At 37.0% G+C, this 18,230-nt stretch overlaps 1 protein-coding gene across 1 annotated transcript in view; it reads left to right on the top strand.

Moving 5' to 3' along the window:
• LOC138713525 (streptococcal hemagglutinin-like) overlaps window positions 1-12,498 on the top strand; it is a 35,129-nt gene extending 22,631 nt beyond the window's left edge. Inside the window, exons 2-3 of the mRNA XM_069845696.1 lie at window positions 3,538-3,826; window positions 9,526-12,498. Of these exons, the coding sequence (XP_069701797.1) occupies window positions 3,538-3,826; window positions 9,526-12,065 (2,829 nt within the window). The 3' untranslated portion in view covers window positions 12,066-12,498. The remainder of the gene's footprint in view (window positions 1-3,537; window positions 3,827-9,525) is intronic.
• The last annotated feature ends 5,732 nt before the right edge of the window (window positions 12,499-18,230 follow it).

The following is an 18,230-nucleotide window of genomic DNA, read 5'->3' as shown; positions in this document are numbered from 1 at the left end:
TTTAAGGATCAGGGACACAAAATACAGGCTGCTCTTGATGGAAAAATTAAAGAAAAAACGAACAAGTTTCCAACAGCCGAATAATATTGTATCTTGTTCGTATGTGAAAAATGGAGACACTTGTAGTAAAACAAAAAATGCAGTTATATCTGCCGTGTAGCCAGAACGTAGAAATGCACGCATTGTATTCTTCACCTGACATAATTAGGAATATTAAATCCAGACTTTGAGATGGATAGGGCATGTAGCACATATGAGCGTATCCAGAAATGCATATCGTCGTTGTTCCTGCAATAACTTCTATGTGACATATTTATGATTTTCAGATTTTTTGCTCTATTAAATAACTTAAATAGTGATACAGCGAATAATAAAATCTCCTATATGTAATATATTTCTTTGTTTCGAAAATGTAAGAGTTCACAGTCTCCTATGTACGGCTGCGATAGGATGAATGAATGTGTTTTTTTCTCCTACTGAAAAATTTTATATTTTGCACATAGGAGTTATTGCAGGAACAACGACGATATAGAGTGTTAGTTGGGAGGCCGGGCCGGAGAGAAAAAGACATTTTGGGAGGCCAAGGCGTAAATGGGAGGATAATATTAAAATTGATTTGAGGGAGATGGGACATGATAGTACAGACTGGATTAATCTTGATCAGGATAGGGACAGATGGCGGGCTTATGTGAGGGCGGCAATGAACCTCCGGGTTCTTTAAAAGCATTTTGTAAGTAAGAAAGTAACACAAATAACAGGAATGGAAGTGAACTGAAATTTTACAAACTTATAGCATTACTGTTTGCCCCTGAATTTTGGACGACAGCAGAAAATGTCGATGTCCTATAGATGACACATACTTTCTTGGGATTTGCAACGATTTAGCTACTTTATCATGTTACATATTATTTTTTCTTTTATAATTTATTTTCTTGAACCATTTTTAGAAATATAAAACATACGTGTAATAATTTCACTTTGCATTCAAATAAGAAGATTAATTTAGTTTTCTAGATTGTATAAAAATATAGTTTATATTGCCTCAAAATAGGATATCCAAGGTCATTAAAAGTTATATGACTAAAATAAATCTATTTATTCAGTTTTGTGCAAACTGACACAAAATAATTATTCATAAATTGTAAGAATTTTTATTTTTATTTTCCTTCTCACAATATCGGTGTTTAAAAACTGTATAAATATTTAAGATTTGTATCCACTTACAATGATTAGATATCGATGAGTAAGAATGCGAAAGGTTGAGTAATGGTTAACATGCCTGACCGTGAAACGAGTGGGTTCAAACCGTGATTGGGAAAAGTTACCTGGTTGAAGTTTTTCCGCGGTTTTCCGTTAATCCATTTTAAGAGTAAATGGTGGATAAATTTCGGCGCTGGACCCTGGACTCATTTCGCCTGCATTATCACCTTCATCTCATTCAGACGATCAATAGGCCTAACCATCGCAGTTGATAAAGCGTCGTAAAATAAATAAAAACAGAGAATACAAAGATTGTATGTTCATAAAAGCAATTTTTGGAAAATGGCAAAATAAATTTTTGAGAGACGTCAATCATAGGATTTTACCTTGTTATCATAATCATTTTATAGAATTTCCTTCAAGGAAGGACTTTTGTCCAGAATGAAGATTACGCCAAGACAAATTAACCGATACAAATATATATATATATATATATATATATATATATATATATATTTTTTCAATATTTTGACAGACAATATTTGTGCTCTTAGCCATCGATATGCAACCAAATTAAACAAATGAATAGTTATTCAGAATTAAGTTTTTGGGTATTTCACCGTGTCCTGGAACTTGGCATTTCTAACGGTTTGGAATTAGATTCAGATTCCATCATCATTGCAGATAGGTAAGTCTACTTTGTTGGGCTCGTTACTTCGAGCTAATCCGGACGACTAATTGGTGAACATATCATACAAAAACAAAAATTATATGATAATCAAAATCCTCAGACAAAAATAACTTCGTCAAAAGAGCGGTTGTGAATTTGAGTGAAAATGTCTCAGTTGTCTGGATTAGCCTGGCGTCACGAGCCCAACAGAGAGGCGACTCCTCTGGTATTACTCATCTTCTCCGATGCTGGAGCCAGTATGTAGTTCCGGAACGTTGGAAATGTCAAGTTCCAGGACACGCTGGAATACCCGAAAGTCTAATTCTGATCACAGTCTCCGTGAAGGTCTAAAAATCCATAGAATACCTTTTCAGTGGGCACTACAACATTGAGGCTTATCCAGTAACACGAATGCAGATAATCTTGCTAAAATACTATAAAAGCTACAACAAATCTATCCTTCCACAATATTAAACATTAGTAACTTGTGAGTATAAATAATAAGGTCCAGTATCTTGTCGATTTTATGCACTGTTCCCATAATACTAACACCAGCACTTTGACAAACACTGATTGCTATTTGCACTATTTAACTGACACATTCACAACACTGACTTTACTATTTATAAAATTTGTCTCACAACTATGTGTCCAAAATCAGAGACTAGCTTCAAATAGGAGTCAAAAGCTACACAGCTTGATCTCTACATCCAAACTCATCAATGAATTAAGATGGTGACTGCTGGCTACCACCTTCATAAGCAGTTGATAGACCCAGTTGCGCAACCGCCTTCCTGGACATTATCTCTTTCGGTTTTATTTCTATGCAACTGTAAATGAAGCGTTTGGAATTCGGTATAAGAAAAATACCAACCTGGCATTTTGCCGTAAGCAATTAAGAAAACCATGAAAAAAAAACTAACTAATCAGATTGGCCGCCTCGGAGTTCGAACCCGAGACCTTCCGAAATTTATATTTATTACTTCAATGTTTCTTCCTTTCCTTTTCTCAATTTTTCTCGTTTATTGCTTCCTTTCTCTAGTACTTTCCTGCTTCCAATTCCGTCCCTGTATTTCTTCCTTTTCTCACCTCTCGTTGTTGCATTCTTGCTCATTTATTTTCCGTACTTTCTTCTCGTCGGCCTGGGTGGCGCAGTCGATAGAGTGCTGGCCTTCTGTGCCCGAGGTTGCGGGTTCGATACCGACCCAGGTCGATGGCATTTAAGTGTGCTTGAATGCAACAGCTCATGTCAGTAGATTTACTGTCATGTAAAAAACTTTTGCGGGACAAAATTCCGGCATACCGACGACGCTGATATATCGCCGGCAATTGCTAGAGTCGTTAAATAAGACATAATTTAAATTTAAAATTCTTTCTTTTCTTCTTCCATCCTTCTTTACTTTTCGTTTACGTTTTCAGTTACTTTCTTCAGTTCATTTCATTTATTCATTCTTCGTTTATTTCCATGTTTTTTCCTGTCCCTTTTCAAATCATTATTTTTTTTTCCCTTTCCCATTAATTTGTGTCCGATTTATGCATTATTTTTTATCCCTTCATTCATTTCATTCTCTTCAACCCTTTGTTTATTCTTTCTTTTATCATCACTTTCCATTCTCTCTCGCTTTGTTTCCACCCTTTTCTTCTCACACACAACCTTTCTGTTCTAGATGCTGGTGCTGGCGCTGGTCTCCTGCGTTCTGTGCTCGGGCTCCGTGCCACCCATCCCCGCTGGTCGCCGCGCTGAGTACTATTTGCTGCAGGACGACGGCGCTTACAAGTTCGGCTACGACACGGGAGAAGGCCAGAGCGCTTCTGCCAGCGCCGACCCCGCCAACCAGGTACAGGGCCGCTACTCCTACGTGGACAACAAGGGCCAGCGCGTCAGTCTCTCCTACACGGCCGGCGACACGGGGTTCGTACCTCAGCTCGAGGGGGGCGGCAGTAGAGTGGCTTCAGGCAAGTGTCACGATTACAGTACATTTTAGAGTAAGCATTATGTCCGCTTAATCACTGACAGTCCAATTCTGTTTCTCCAGAACTTTTCACGACCTCTTATAAGTCTTCAGAACCTTAGCACCATTCCCCGTATAGTTATTCTGTTCTTATATTCTTTCCTGATTCCATAAGCAAGGACTTCAGCAGTTTCATAAATTTGCAAATGTGTCTGTCCGCGAATCAGGAAGAAAAAAATTATTGGTAAATTTTACTTGGACCAAATGACTTTTGTGTACCATGAACAATGTTCGAATTGAAGGGGAAAAGCCAAGTAAATTCTCTCCTGGATTTTTCTGCCCAACTTGTGCGTTCCTGTGTTCATTCCCAACCGGGGAAACAAAATTTCCCTATCTGAATATGTTTCCTTATTTGTACCAGACCAGCCAGATAAGCGATATTTTTCCTGAACTTGCTTTTCTGAAAACTTACTTTTATTTACTGTGCGGTCAAAACATTTTTTTTCTAGAATTCATTTTCTGTAGTGAGCTTACTTTGAATGCCGTTTGTTAAATAATATCAGCTGGATTTCAACATTTATTGACACAAAAATAGTGTATTTAATACAAAAATAGTGCATTTAAATATTTTAGATTGTGATTTTTAGTACTGTGCCAGAAATAATATACGTTTATTGTTTCCATTGTTACTATTGTTGTTCCCATAATAAGATTTTGTTTTTGATTTGTGAATAATCTAGTACCTATTAAGTCATAGTCCAGCCCCGTGGCGTCGAAGTCTAACACATTCTGTCTAGGACTCGCGTTATGAAAAGCGTTGGTTCCTCGCGGGGAAGAAATGTTCTCGTGAAATTTCGGCCAGTGTATGGGACAGGTGCCCACACAGCATGATATATAACGAAATACGTTACGAATACCCGCTATAACGGCTGAGGGGGTCACCGTGCTAACCACACGATACCTCCATTCTGGTTGGATTCTTGTCCACTTCTGCTTTGACATGTGGACGTGAGATCACAGGTACCATAGTAATTAAAATCATCGTTAACATCAATAATGAAATAATAATAATAATAATAATAATAATAATAATAATAATAATAATAAAGAAAAATTCAAAATTGAATATATTATAATTGATATACTTAAGTGCTTATAAAAAGGATAAACATTAGTGTCAATCAGAAATTTCCCCGTTCTATATTTTCAATTCCAACATTGGTCATTAATCTACTTCTACGGTAAAGGATCCCCAGCTTCACTATTCACCAAGAGGATGCCATTCTAATTGCTTTTTCGCCATTACGTGGTAAAACTATCTCTATCGACCGAACTGGACCCGTAAATCTAGTGGCGCATAGAACAGCACGAAATTGTAACATTCCGGGGAATGTTTACTCCAAATATTTCGGTTTTCAGACTGAACACATTCTTTATACTAAGATAGTTGTTAGACAAAGAGCAGTTCTATTATACTACTAAACTATCTCTAGAGTGCTGACAGTAAGCAGGGAGAAGGGATACTAAGATGACATAGCCTATAGGTCTACTTTTACACTTTTCGCAACAATTCATTACCTTTATTATGTTGTGAATATTACTGTGTACTACTAACGAAGCTGAGATGTAAATACTGGTAGGCTGAAAAAATATGTTTACCTTATATCTTTTTATACAGCAGACGTTTCTCGACTTTTCTATCAAAATATTTTGTGACACAGAACCCACAAGAAGATGATTATCACTCATTTCACCCCCAAACAGAATACAGATATAACAATATAACTTATTTTTCTCAGAGCACCCTGTTAGCCAAGGATAGTTATTATATGGACGAAATTGGAAAATTTCTATTTTGTCTTCTTCCATCCGCTATTTTAATATTTAAATGTAGTGTTGAGCTCCTATCTTTGTAAGTACATTTTGTTTCATACGTCCAACTAAAACGGTTTCTCTTTCAGTTCTACAAATAAATAATAATGACCTCAATGTTCTCACAATATGAGCTATTTTACACAAAATTAATACTTAATACGCACATACGCATGCACTTTTGATTAAACAAACGCTCAACAACACAGCGCATTCATAGAACACCAATACAGCGCGACATATTATTGTGACGGTAAGCTACAAGGATAGCCTCGTTTAGCACGGAGGTGTGGTGAATCGATACCCCCTCCCCGGTCCCCCCTCAAGCTTACGAGTCAAGGTCGTAGCCATGCCTTTAGAGGCTTGTAGCCCAAACCTCGCCTCGCACTGAACTCTCGGATCCTGGAATGACTGCCAACAGTTAATTTAGTACAGGGATGTCGAACAGCGCTCTCAAACTGTGAAACGATTAATACTGTTTCCTACCGTAGCTGAGCTGAAACGACAGTCAGTCAGCTCGCTGTAGCAGTGTTCTGTACGCAGTGTATTTATCAACTCTGGCGGCTGGTATGGATATGGAACGACGATTCAATAGTGAGTGGACAGATAAATATTTATCTTAAAGGATGGAAAGGCACATTGCTTAATATGTAGAAAAGAACTACATTAGCCATCATAATATTAAAAGGCATTTTAATTCTACACGTCATGCTGAAGCTTATGGACCAGAAAAGTTATCCGGTTTCACTCTTGAAAAGGCTGTAGAAGAATTAAAATCAAGATTGAAGTCAGAAAACCTTCCATCATCATCAGGTGTTAGTAGAATAAGCTTGGTTCGTGCTAGCTACAACATTTGTGAAATTATTGCAACGGCTTCAAAGCTATTTACTGACGGAGAATTTGTGAAAGGCTGTCTCATCGCTGTTGCAAAAGGAATATTTCCGGAATACGTTAATGATTTAAATCTATATGTTTGTCTCGTAATATTGTTGCAGAGCGCGTATCATAAATGGGAGATAACTTGGAGGAACAACTGATAGCAAGAATGAAAACTGTCACTTATTACTCACAATAGCTCTTGATGAAAGTACCGACCGCAAAGATACGGCGCAGCTAGCTGCAGTATATTCATAAGGGGTGTCGATTCAGATTTCAATGTTCATGGAGATGTTGTAGATGTCATTTCACTAAAGGATCGGACTCGGGGAGAAAATATTTTTGAATCTGTAACAAAAACTATGAACAAGTTTCAAGTTACGCTAAAAGTAATTAATTTTATACATCAAAACAGTTTACGTTTCTGAACTTGAAGTTGCACTGCTACAACACATACACACAAAGTTGATATTTTAAACATGATATTAACAACATTATTATGATTTATTTCCGTCACTAACGAACAACATTCATGGAATGACCAAGTAGATAAAACTCTGTTATTATTATTATTATTATTATTATTATTATTATTATTATTATTATTATTATTATTATTATTATTATTATTATCATAATTCATCCTCATGTAAGCTACATTCTCTGTTTATCAGAGTTCATCAAGTGCAAATATAAACTGAGTTCCTAATCAATTGGTAAGATGTATAAAAGTTATCAAAGTACCAGCCGCCGTAGTTTCGCTTTTGTTTACTATCATTCGGCCGGACTGCCTGCTACCTGTGTTCAACCGTTGCACGGTAAGGGAGGAGTGAAGGCTCTGCAGTTCACAGTTCGAGAGCGCTGTTCGACATCCCTGATTTAGTATGTGGAAGGGTCGGAGTTAAACCTAGTGTTACGATACATCGTTATTACGAACTCATAGGCCTAATGTTACTACGTATAACTTTTATACATTTTTTGGGTAGACTATGCCTCAAAAGCAACTTGGGAACATCGTCACTGCTGTTTACAATTTATTTGCTTGAACTGTTATTCAAGAGATAATTATAAATTAATTTAATAAATAATAAGTAGTCGAAAAAAGATTAACTTTTGTTTTATGGGTTAAACACAAAAAGAATTATCTACAACTAAAAATGTAAGACATTTTACTTGATAAACTGTACCGGTACCTATTGTGTTAGTATAATCCTATACATTAGGCCTATATATATATATATATGTACTTATTTTTTATAATTAAGTATATAGGCTATACGATTCTTATATGGATATTGTAATAATATATTGTGTTATTTTTTTATTTAAAAACTCAACACTTAATGAAAAAAGTATATTATTGGTCTATTGAGACCCTGAACAATTCCCTCTCTTTTCATTCTAAAACTTTCAGATTTATTTCGATGGATCAATGGTTAGCAAACGCTTAAGAAATAATTTTACAACAGGGAGGAAATTTATCTTAAGAACTGGATGTCCAGATTTTCCATTTCCGATCATTGCTGGACTTCGAAATAGAGATAATTTCGTAATCAATAATTAATTTCTCCAAAACATAGAGGTCTGGGCACATGCCGTTTACCTTTTCATCTTGAGCAGCAAACAAAATTACGAAATCGTTACGACAGATTTCGTGTTCATTGCCAATTTTTTTTTTATTTCAAATAAAGGCATCAAATTTTTATAAAAATTATTACATTTGAAGTAAATCATTTTCAATTAAATTGAGTCGAAGATATTGAGTATGAATAAAATTCTACTTACAGTTTAGGAGAAATCGCTGAACACCGAGAAACGGTTGGATAGGTAGCCAGTCAGACAGACAGACGGCAGGTCCAAAACTACTTATTTTAGTAGGCCCATCAGGAAAGATGAAAACGTTTGTTTTCGAGAAAACTTCGAAATCCATTTTTTGTATCATCAAAATACTTTGTCTAATGGGACAGCAAAAATAAAAAAAATATATAAATACCAACTAATCCATCAATAATTCAGTTATTCTATCCATCAACAAACAAACAAACAAATAGGTGGAAATAATTAGCTTAAATAAGATACTATATATCCTATCAAATAACTTCAGCTTACTCAAAAATTTTCAAATATTCATTTTATTTTCCTTTCCGATAAGTCGCTATATACAATCTTAATTTTGCTCTAAAGTGTCTATTGATACGAAACTATTTCATGTATTTAAAAGTTAATGTAACGAACGTTTCCATCTTCTTCTAAGGCCTCTTACTGTTTATAAAATATTAAAACATTTAAAGGATTTAAAATTAACTGACAAAAATAAAAATTTACATCCTTATAAACGACATTTTACATGAAAATTATTTTACAGTACACAGTTTCAGATGAACACTCTTTTCTAAAAATAACGAAGTTTATTACATACTAAATTCAAAATGTTTTCAGCCAAATTCAAAGGAATATAATATATTACATGCTAATAATTGTTACATTGCTATTGTATGTACAGTGTTATTTCTTATCCTTCGGTTTTCACAAGTATTATCTATATATAAACAACATATTACTATTTAATACAAACAGTTTCTGCAGTCGATGTAATTTTTTTCGGTACAGCATATTATTTTCGACCTATTGTGTGTTTTGCACTGGTCAAGCTAATTTATATTCGGTCGTGTATTCACTGACTGATTGATTAAATGACTTACTTTTACATGACCAATAATCTGAAGATGCGTTAGAGTAAGGCGAACTTAAAAAAAAAAAAAAAAAAGATATCATTGTATTGAAAATTTCGTATCAATACCTTAAACACTTTAGTGCAAAGTAAAGATTAATCAACAATCTCAGGAAGAAAAAGACGCATAGCATGTCATATAAAAATAAGTGTAATGAGTATTATGAAAAGCCATATAGGTTTCTTCGAATTAAGTAGAATTTGTTGTGGTCTCTCATCTACAGTCTCCAGCATCGGGAGCAGTGCTGCGGGTTACCAGGCCTCCGCTAGCAGCAGTTTTGGTTCCGACGCCAGCCAGGTTGACGCAGACTACGACGCCAATGCCGACGCCTCGTACGCCTTCTCTATCGACACCGACAGCTACAAGCGTACTGAAAGCTCCGACGCCAAAGGTAATGTCCGAGGTCAGTACTCCTACAGCAGCAAGGCCGGGGGCAGCCACAGTCTGAGCTACGTTGCTGGAGAGGGCACCGGGTTCGTGGCCAGCAGCACCGGCGTGTCAAACGACGTCGGCTTGCCCAACAATGCATACGTCCCGGCAGCGTCTGCAAAATACTCAGGCCCGGCCGCCAACACCAGAAGCAAGATCAACGAGGATGGCTCCTATGCGTTTTCATTCAGCACGGACGATCAGTCTAGGGACGAATCAGCAGATTCTCACAACAACGTGCGGGGCAGCTACTCCTTCAAATCTAAGGACGATGGCCAGATCCGTCGAGTCGATTACACAGCAGGAGCGGCCGGTGGGTTTGTTGCCTCAGGTGCACACATCCCGGTACCTCCAAGTCCCGTTTCTTCTTTCGGGCCGTCATCTCCAACTTCTTACTCGTCCGTCAACGGAGCTTCTCTAAGCGCTGCTACATCTCAAAGTGTTGCTAATAATGATGGATCTTATTCATTCTCATACAATGCTGGCGACAGCACTAGGCAGGAATCAGCTGATGCTCAAAACAACGTCAAGGGTAGTTTCGCTTTCAAAGCTAAAGATGACGGACAAACAAGGCGTGTGGACTATGAAGCAGGCCCGAGGACTGGATTTGTAGCCAAAGGATCACATCTTCCAGTTTCTCCAAGTGTTCCTGTAAATTCGTTTGAAGCTCCGTCCGGAGGATTCTCTTCTCGGTCACCGGTTGTAAGCACTTACGCTGGTACCCCATCAGGGTCTGATGACGACGAAGGGCCGTCTGGAGATGCCAGCTATTCATTTTCTTACAACACTGGAGATCATTCTAGAGAAGAATCATCTGATTCTCAAGGCAATGTTAAAGGGAGATTCTCCTATGTAGCGAAGGATGGCGTCCAGAGGAATGTTGACTACACAGCAGGGGCAGGAAAAGGTTTCGTCGCTAAAGGCGCTCATCTTCCAGTCGCTTCATCAAAAGTCGCTTTCGGACAATCATCTTCAGGATACTCTTCATCTGCTTCTTCATCGAGTCACGCCTCTCATGCTTCTTCCTACTCCAGTAACTCATTTGCATCCGCAAATACTGCTTCATCAGCAGCAGCAGCGGGTGATGGTTCTTATTCCTTCTCATATAATGCTGGTGATCACAGTCGCCAAGAGTCCGCAGATTCTCAAAACAATGTCCGTGGTAGTTTCTCCTTCAAGGCTAAAGACGATGGCCAAACCAGGCATATAGACTACGAAGCAGGTCCAGCGACTGGCTTCATCGCCAAAGGTGCCCACCTTCCAGTGGCACAGTCTTCTGTAGCTGTGGGTGTGTACGCCTCTGTTCCCTCAGCGTCGACAATTACATCCTATGCTACCAGTCTGGGAGGTTCACCTTCTGCAGGTGTGAATAGAGACGGATCGTACTCGTTTGCATATAATACAGCCGATCAAAGTCGCCATGAAGCAGGTGACTCTCAGAATAATATCCGTGGAAGTTACTCCTTCAAAGCCAAAGATGATGGCCAAACTCGTCGAGTTGATTACGAAGCAGGAGCTGTCACCGGATTCGTAGCCAAGGGAACACATTTGCCTGTGGCACCATCAGTGAGTGCGACTGGAGTGTCGCCCTACAGCCAACCGTTTTCATCCAGCCCTTTCTCAGGTTCTAGCAGCTCAACGTTTGTGAAATCCTTATCACCTGATGGCTCATATTCGTTTTCGTACAACGCTGGCGACCATTCCCGTGAAGAATCCGCAGATTCACGAGGAAACGTCAGAGGTCGATTCTATTTCACTGCTAAAGACGATGGAAAGGCGAGGCAATTGGACTACGAAGCAGGTGCCGAGAAGGGATTCGTCGCCAAGGGCGCACATCTACCAGTGTCCCCTGTCACGCCCGGATCTGTCAGTGCCGCCAGCTCGGCTGTTGGCTACCAGGCATTATCAGCATTCAAAAGCGTTGTTGCTGATAGCTCTAATGATGAATATAATAATGGAAACGCTGCTTACTCCTACAGCTACCAGACCGACAGCAGTGGCAAACAAGAAAGTTCTGATGCTCTGGGGAACGTCAAGGGATCATTTTCCTTTCTCGGTGGCGACGGAGTTAGCAGAAGTGTCCAGTATACAGCGAAAGGAAATGAGGGTTTCGTAGCTTCTGGAGCACATCTTCCAAAAGAAGGAAGTAACGGCGCAGCCAATGGGATCTCCACGTTGGCTTCGACGAACGTCGCGTCTGTTGGTTCTTTTGGTGGCTATGCTGCGGCAACCAGGTCGTCTCAAGGAGTGAAAGCAGAGAATTTCCGTCTGCAGAAGTACTTGCCTCCAGAGAGTCCTCACAAGTATGGATACATATTTGATACTAAGGTCTAAAGAGTTGTATCATTATCTCAAGAAGAGGATTTGTAATCCCTAGGTTTGTGGTTTAGATGTGATATATTTAGTACCTTAAACTTCCATTAATTTTGTGAATATTATAGTGCCAGTTGTAAGAGAGTTTATTCCAAATTTAGTACAAGAATATAGGAAAGCACCTCAACTGAAGTGAGACAGTGACTATCAGTCAACTGATTTTATTTGAAAGAAAGTTACGTCACGGGTAAATATTGTAAAATTGTGAAAGGAACTTGCATAAAGGTATCTTATTTAATTAAAAAATACTGACACTGCCCAACCACATTGCCACACACAGTATTTTTTTAAAGTCCTAAAAGGGACAACTTTATTCTACTGAATATACTGTCTGGGGATTTGGAGTCGTATTGACTTCGCCATAGGGTATCGATATACCGGTGTAAGTAACAAATTACTCGAAAATGAGAAACCACCAAATACCCATGAGAGTTTAAAAAGTAAACTTGAAATGGAAAGCTACTGTATAATATTGATAAGTACGTACTTAGCTGGAAACACGAATGAAATTCGGTACAAGAGCTTTGTTCAATACTGCAGAGAAAATGCTCTGATTTCTCTAAGCCAATATCATAATATTACTTTTTTATGATGAATTGCAAGTTACATGCGAAAATCCATATAAGTTCTGTTTAGACGTTTGTAGTATGAAGCTGTAGATATTCTATTCTACAGGTTTGTAATTAGTGTAGACTGCACTTAGGTATTGATAGCAATATACTGAATCACTCAATTGTAGGCAGCTACTTTCTGCACTTTGTGCTTAGTCCATTATTTCTAGTGCTTATTTACAGCATTTGAAGCAGCGTTGACTTCATCAGGTCGTTTTCCTGGTTATTCTAGACTTCTAGTAACCAGACCTTCAACTGCGTCCGATTTCTCTTAAAAGATAGGGGCCTGGTTAATTTAACACTGCATAATTTACTTCTTTGTTTCGAATATTGAAATTCTGAAGTAAATATTGTGTTATGAAGCTAGACATGTAGGCTATGATTAAAGGTTTCATTCGAGAGGGTGCTGTGTATCGTGGGAAATAAGAAACTGCAGATCAAAACTTATCGAAATGTTAGTATAGCCATGTAGCCAGTAAATTTTAGACATAATACAAATTCACACAATCAGACAAGCTATCTAGAGACGAAATGAAATACTATATTTCGTGATCATCATGTACAACATGACATGTTATAGAAATGTTACAAACTGTATACAAAATGAATTACTTTACATATTTTAGAATTTCAACTCTACACGCACAATTAACTGCAGACAATGACATTTGCTTAAATATTATTATTTTTCCAATTAATTTCTTCAAATGTAGTCTTTGTAATAGACTTAACTCCAGCATATATCTTCACAATGATGCAGAAATTACTCCACTTTATAATAAATGACATTATTGAATGTTTTGGTACCTCGTTTTTAGATTTTTATTCCCATGCACAATTATTAGAAAATGCTACTCAACACCAGATAATAAGAATTTCATTCTATCTGCATTAGGTTATGTTATCAAAATATCTTATTTGAATTGCTTCAAGACCTCGCGCGATTTCTACACACAGCATCCCATATATAGAACTAGATTCAAACGACACCCAGCGACGTCCACGGCCGAACGAATACAGTATTGTATTACTGCAGCGAAAATGATGGAGTACGACTATCCATCCAAAAAAAAAGACAAGAACTAATATAGTATACTAATAGAAGAAGAGATGCTACGAAATGCAATGTACAAAATATAAAAAAAAATGTATGTTAATGAAAGAATGATAAATTTTCTAATAACACGTGTGACTTATTGTGCAATTAATGTGTGTTCCTGTAGCAGACTTGTAAAGATGTCTGTATTTTATAATGAAGTCAATAAAGTTTTTGGTTTTTAGTTCTTGTTTATTCTACAGGTTAAACTATCCTATTAGCCTATATGGATCCTGGGTTTTATGCCTTTTCCTCTCAAAATACTAATATTCTGTTCAGATTCTTAGCCGGGTGAGAGGGAATTTAAAAGCTTTGTGGTATGTTATACATGGTTTCTCAGAAGCAACAGACAAATTTAATTGCTCTATTTTTTTCATTTTCTGTAAAATCTTAAAAATCTGATACTGGCATATTATGCAAGAAACAGATTTTCTTGCATCAACATGATAACAAGTTTGTTTGTTTCTGATTGTTTTGGAAATCGTGTTATCAGTAGGCACTTTTCTTTTACTTGGCCTGTAAGATCGCCAGATATTAGCTACCAGATTATTATTAGCTGTGGAGCTATCTAAAGGAAAAACTGTTTTAAGCTAAGCTACGTCAATTGACGAGTTGAAGGACGCTATCGCACACATTGTGGCAGGTAATGAAATACAAACTCAGAGCTGCTGCATACACCAATAAGAGAGGCTGTTACTTGTACAAGAACAGTGTGGCGAACACATACATAATCTGCGATGAAGTTATGGTAATGAGTGGTGATTCATAAAACCTATTTATTGTGTAATATGCCAGCGTTAAAATGTTTAAGATTGTGTAGAAAATGAAGAAAATATGAACAATTAAAGTTACTTCTTGCTTTTTTAAAAATCCTATACATTTGCGTAGTATTTAATTTGACAATGTTTGTAACTGCTGAGTTAGACACAATTAAATTAATATTAAGGTAATGTTACTTCAGATGACCAAGTTCTAATAAGTAAAATTGAAATCAATTTATGAAATACTGGTACGAAATATAAGTGAGAAATATAATTTTAAAATTTCAACACAGAAACGAAAGACTAAGGCTTTCAATAAAAAAATATTAGAACAAAAATAGCTTTAAATTATACTCCTATAGAACAGGTCAGAAGTCCTAAATATTTGAGGTGTGAGGTCACTTATAAATGTATAAGTGAAAGTAAAAATAAACTTCTACAGTTTGAACAAATACACGGCACAATAAATAACCTTAAACGGCAATACAAGGAAACTGAAATCAAGTTTTATGCAGCTACAGCAGTACTAACTGTATTATATGTATCAGAGACCTGGACCATGACGAGTAGTGATAGAATTTGGAAGCTACTGAAATGTTACTAAGATCGGTTGAAGATTGCACTGAATTAAACACAAGTTTTATGCAGCTACAGCAGTACTAACTGTATTAGGGCTATATGAATCAGAGACCTGGACCATGACGAGTAGTGATAGAATTTGGAAGCTACTGAAATGTTACTAAAATCGGTTGAAGATTGCACTGAATTAAACACAAGTTTTATGCAGCTACAGCAGTACTAACTGTATTATATGGATCAGAGACCTGGACCATGACGAGTAGTGATAGAATTTGGAAGTTACTGAAATGTTACTAAGATCGGTTGAATATTGCACTGAATTAAACACAATAAAAACTGAATAGGAAGGAATGTTTGAAATGTATTTTTGTTGAAAGAAACGATTCACTATTATAGGAACAATAGATTAAGCATTTTGGTACAATGGATTGAAATCATATCCCTAGAAGAATTCGGAATTATGAACTGAAGAGAACAAGAGCCCTGGGAAGACCGAGGAAATGTTTAATGGTCTGAATGTGAAGCCGGAGCAGTCTTTAAGCATACTCCTTGAATGAAGAAGAGATGAAGAAAAAAGAAGAAGGAAATGAGTCCGTTCTGCTTCGAAATTCAACAAAACTGTAGTCCTTTATTACAGAGAGGGAGTTTTAGTGCCGAATATCTAAAATACGGATCTGCGAAATTTAATTCTCACAAGGAGGAAGCCATGCTAAAGATTTCATCGCCCTCGACCGGATATGAATCTGCAAACTTCGGATCATTTGCTAGAATGAAATTCTTTAGGTCACTGAGGATGATGCATCTCATACAGAAGGGTTTAGGAATTCTCGCCACTGCTGTCGCCATTGTACTATTTCGTCACCGGGCTTGTGGTCACCGATTAAATTTTCGCCACCGGACTTGTGGTCACCGATTACATTTTCGTAGACGCAGTAGAATCAGACAGAAGCCGCATGGAACTGTTATGCAAAGCCTAGAGAGGATCTTCCTCGAACCATTAACACATGTGAAGCATGACATAGGAGCCTGAACACACTCATGGAAAAGCCTAATCCTTCTTTACATTCTGTCCTGTAGTTACTGCGTAGTGAAACAGAAAGGATGCATAATGATATTGAACGACTAGAAAGAGGGCATTCCCCTCCGCGTAAAAAGAAGAAGTACGAGGATTTGGATAAAAGGATTCATCGTATTATTAAACGACAGCCGGATTATAAAGAGGAAGAAGATGTGCTGGCTTATCTAAGAACCATTGGACATAATCTATCTGGGAATTTTTAAACATAGGGTAAAGCTAGGAGAGAAGACGCACTTTTCAAAATAAATATATATATTCAACCACATAAGACATATTGAAAAACAAACAATATTTATTTATTCATTATCACTTGCTTCAGGAAAAATATTAATTTCACATTGAAATCAACTATATATTCATTTTTAATCATTTTTCATAAATCCTGCAACGCGTCATCTCTCCTACTATGGTATTCATAGACGACGCACTATGGGTAGGAGAGATGGCGAACGAAAAATTGAATACTGAGTACACACATTATGGACTTAATATTACTATGAGTGTTTTCTGTCACAAAATAATTATAGTTACAGTTATATAATACCTATATTACTAATTGAGTAATATTTTAACTCTTCATTTAATGAAAGTATTTTGTAATTTCCATCGTAGTAACGACTTTAACATCTTTACTGCCTTTTCCGGCAATTACTTCTCCAGGCACATTGTTCAGTTGCAGCCCTGTTTCATCTGCGTTCCAAATATTGCCTGGCTTATTTACCAGATCGTTTTCCACCATAATTCTTGATAGAAGCTGAAAATAATCAGCAACTTCTTTCCTGTTCATCCCTTCAATCCTTGCTCGTCAAGTACCTTCACCCTTTCTTATGGCAAGCTCAGGATTTCGACGCATGAAGGAAGCCAGCCATACTTTATCAGCTTTCCCGTCCTCAGTATTAATATTGTCTTTATAACGAGAAACTGCGCCATGTTGAAGGCCATCTCCCGAACATCTTTCCTTTTAGGAGAAAAACCAACACCTTGCAGCTCAAGAATGTGTTTCACCATCTTTCTTTCTGCCTCATTCCCCAGCTGTGAAGATGGCCCTAGAACACTTCTGTTGAAATTATTGTTCTTAACTCTGGTCCTTAAAGTTTTTTCCGGTATATTGTACTGTTTACTTGCTGGTCGTAGAGACATTCTCTTTTCCAGAACAGCGAGGCCAGCATTTCTTAAATCTTCTTCACTCCAGGAAGCACGATTAGATATTCTAATATATTTATTTGGCATGTTTTATAACCTCAAATTGAAAAAAAAAGAATTAAAATATGAAGAAACACGATTTGTCATTCTAATTTATTTATTTAACATACTGGTAACTTTAAAATAATTTAGAAAACTCAATGAAACTTTACAGAGACATGATTATATATTATAATTGATTACTGTAGTATAAATTGGAACATTTCATACGCCAAAACTAGTTACAAATACCCAATTACGATTTAAAGAAACGTTATTATAATAATTTAGACGAACTGTGTAATAAAATTTCTGTATATTCTTCCTCTAAATAAAATAATAGATTATAAACTGCGTCATCTTTCCTACCATCGTGATAAGTCATCTGTCCTAAATTGGTAGGTGAGATGACGCACCCAGCTGCTTAATAGAAAATATGGACGAACGGCGTGTAACTGTGTACACTGCATGTGGATGGATATAGCATCCACCAACATTTTACAATTCCTAAGTATTACTGGTAGAAATATGCTATATAAAAATATTAGAAATATTGAACGAAAATTCAGGCACTTACCAACGATAATTCATTGAAGAAAGTCGATGTAAAATACACAATAATACATATAATCGCGGGAGAATTTCACTGCATCAGCACACTTCCTTGTTACTCTCGCTGAGCTTAGACATGAGGCGAAACATAGCCTGCGTTGTCTCTCCTACCCCCGTCTTCTCTCCTAGCTTTCCCCTATATTACACCACTGTATACACTTCAATAAATTAAACTTTTATTGTATGCACGATGATTTACCTCTCATT

This window comes from Periplaneta americana, chromosome 14 (assembly GCF_040183065.1).
Source record: "Periplaneta americana isolate PAMFEO1 chromosome 14, P.americana_PAMFEO1_priV1, whole genome shotgun sequence".
Lineage (NCBI taxonomy): Eukaryota > Metazoa > Arthropoda > Insecta > Blattodea > Blattidae > Periplaneta > Periplaneta americana.
The sequence above is the reverse complement of the archived record's forward strand: the minus strand, read 5'-3'. Positions and strand labels throughout refer to the sequence as shown.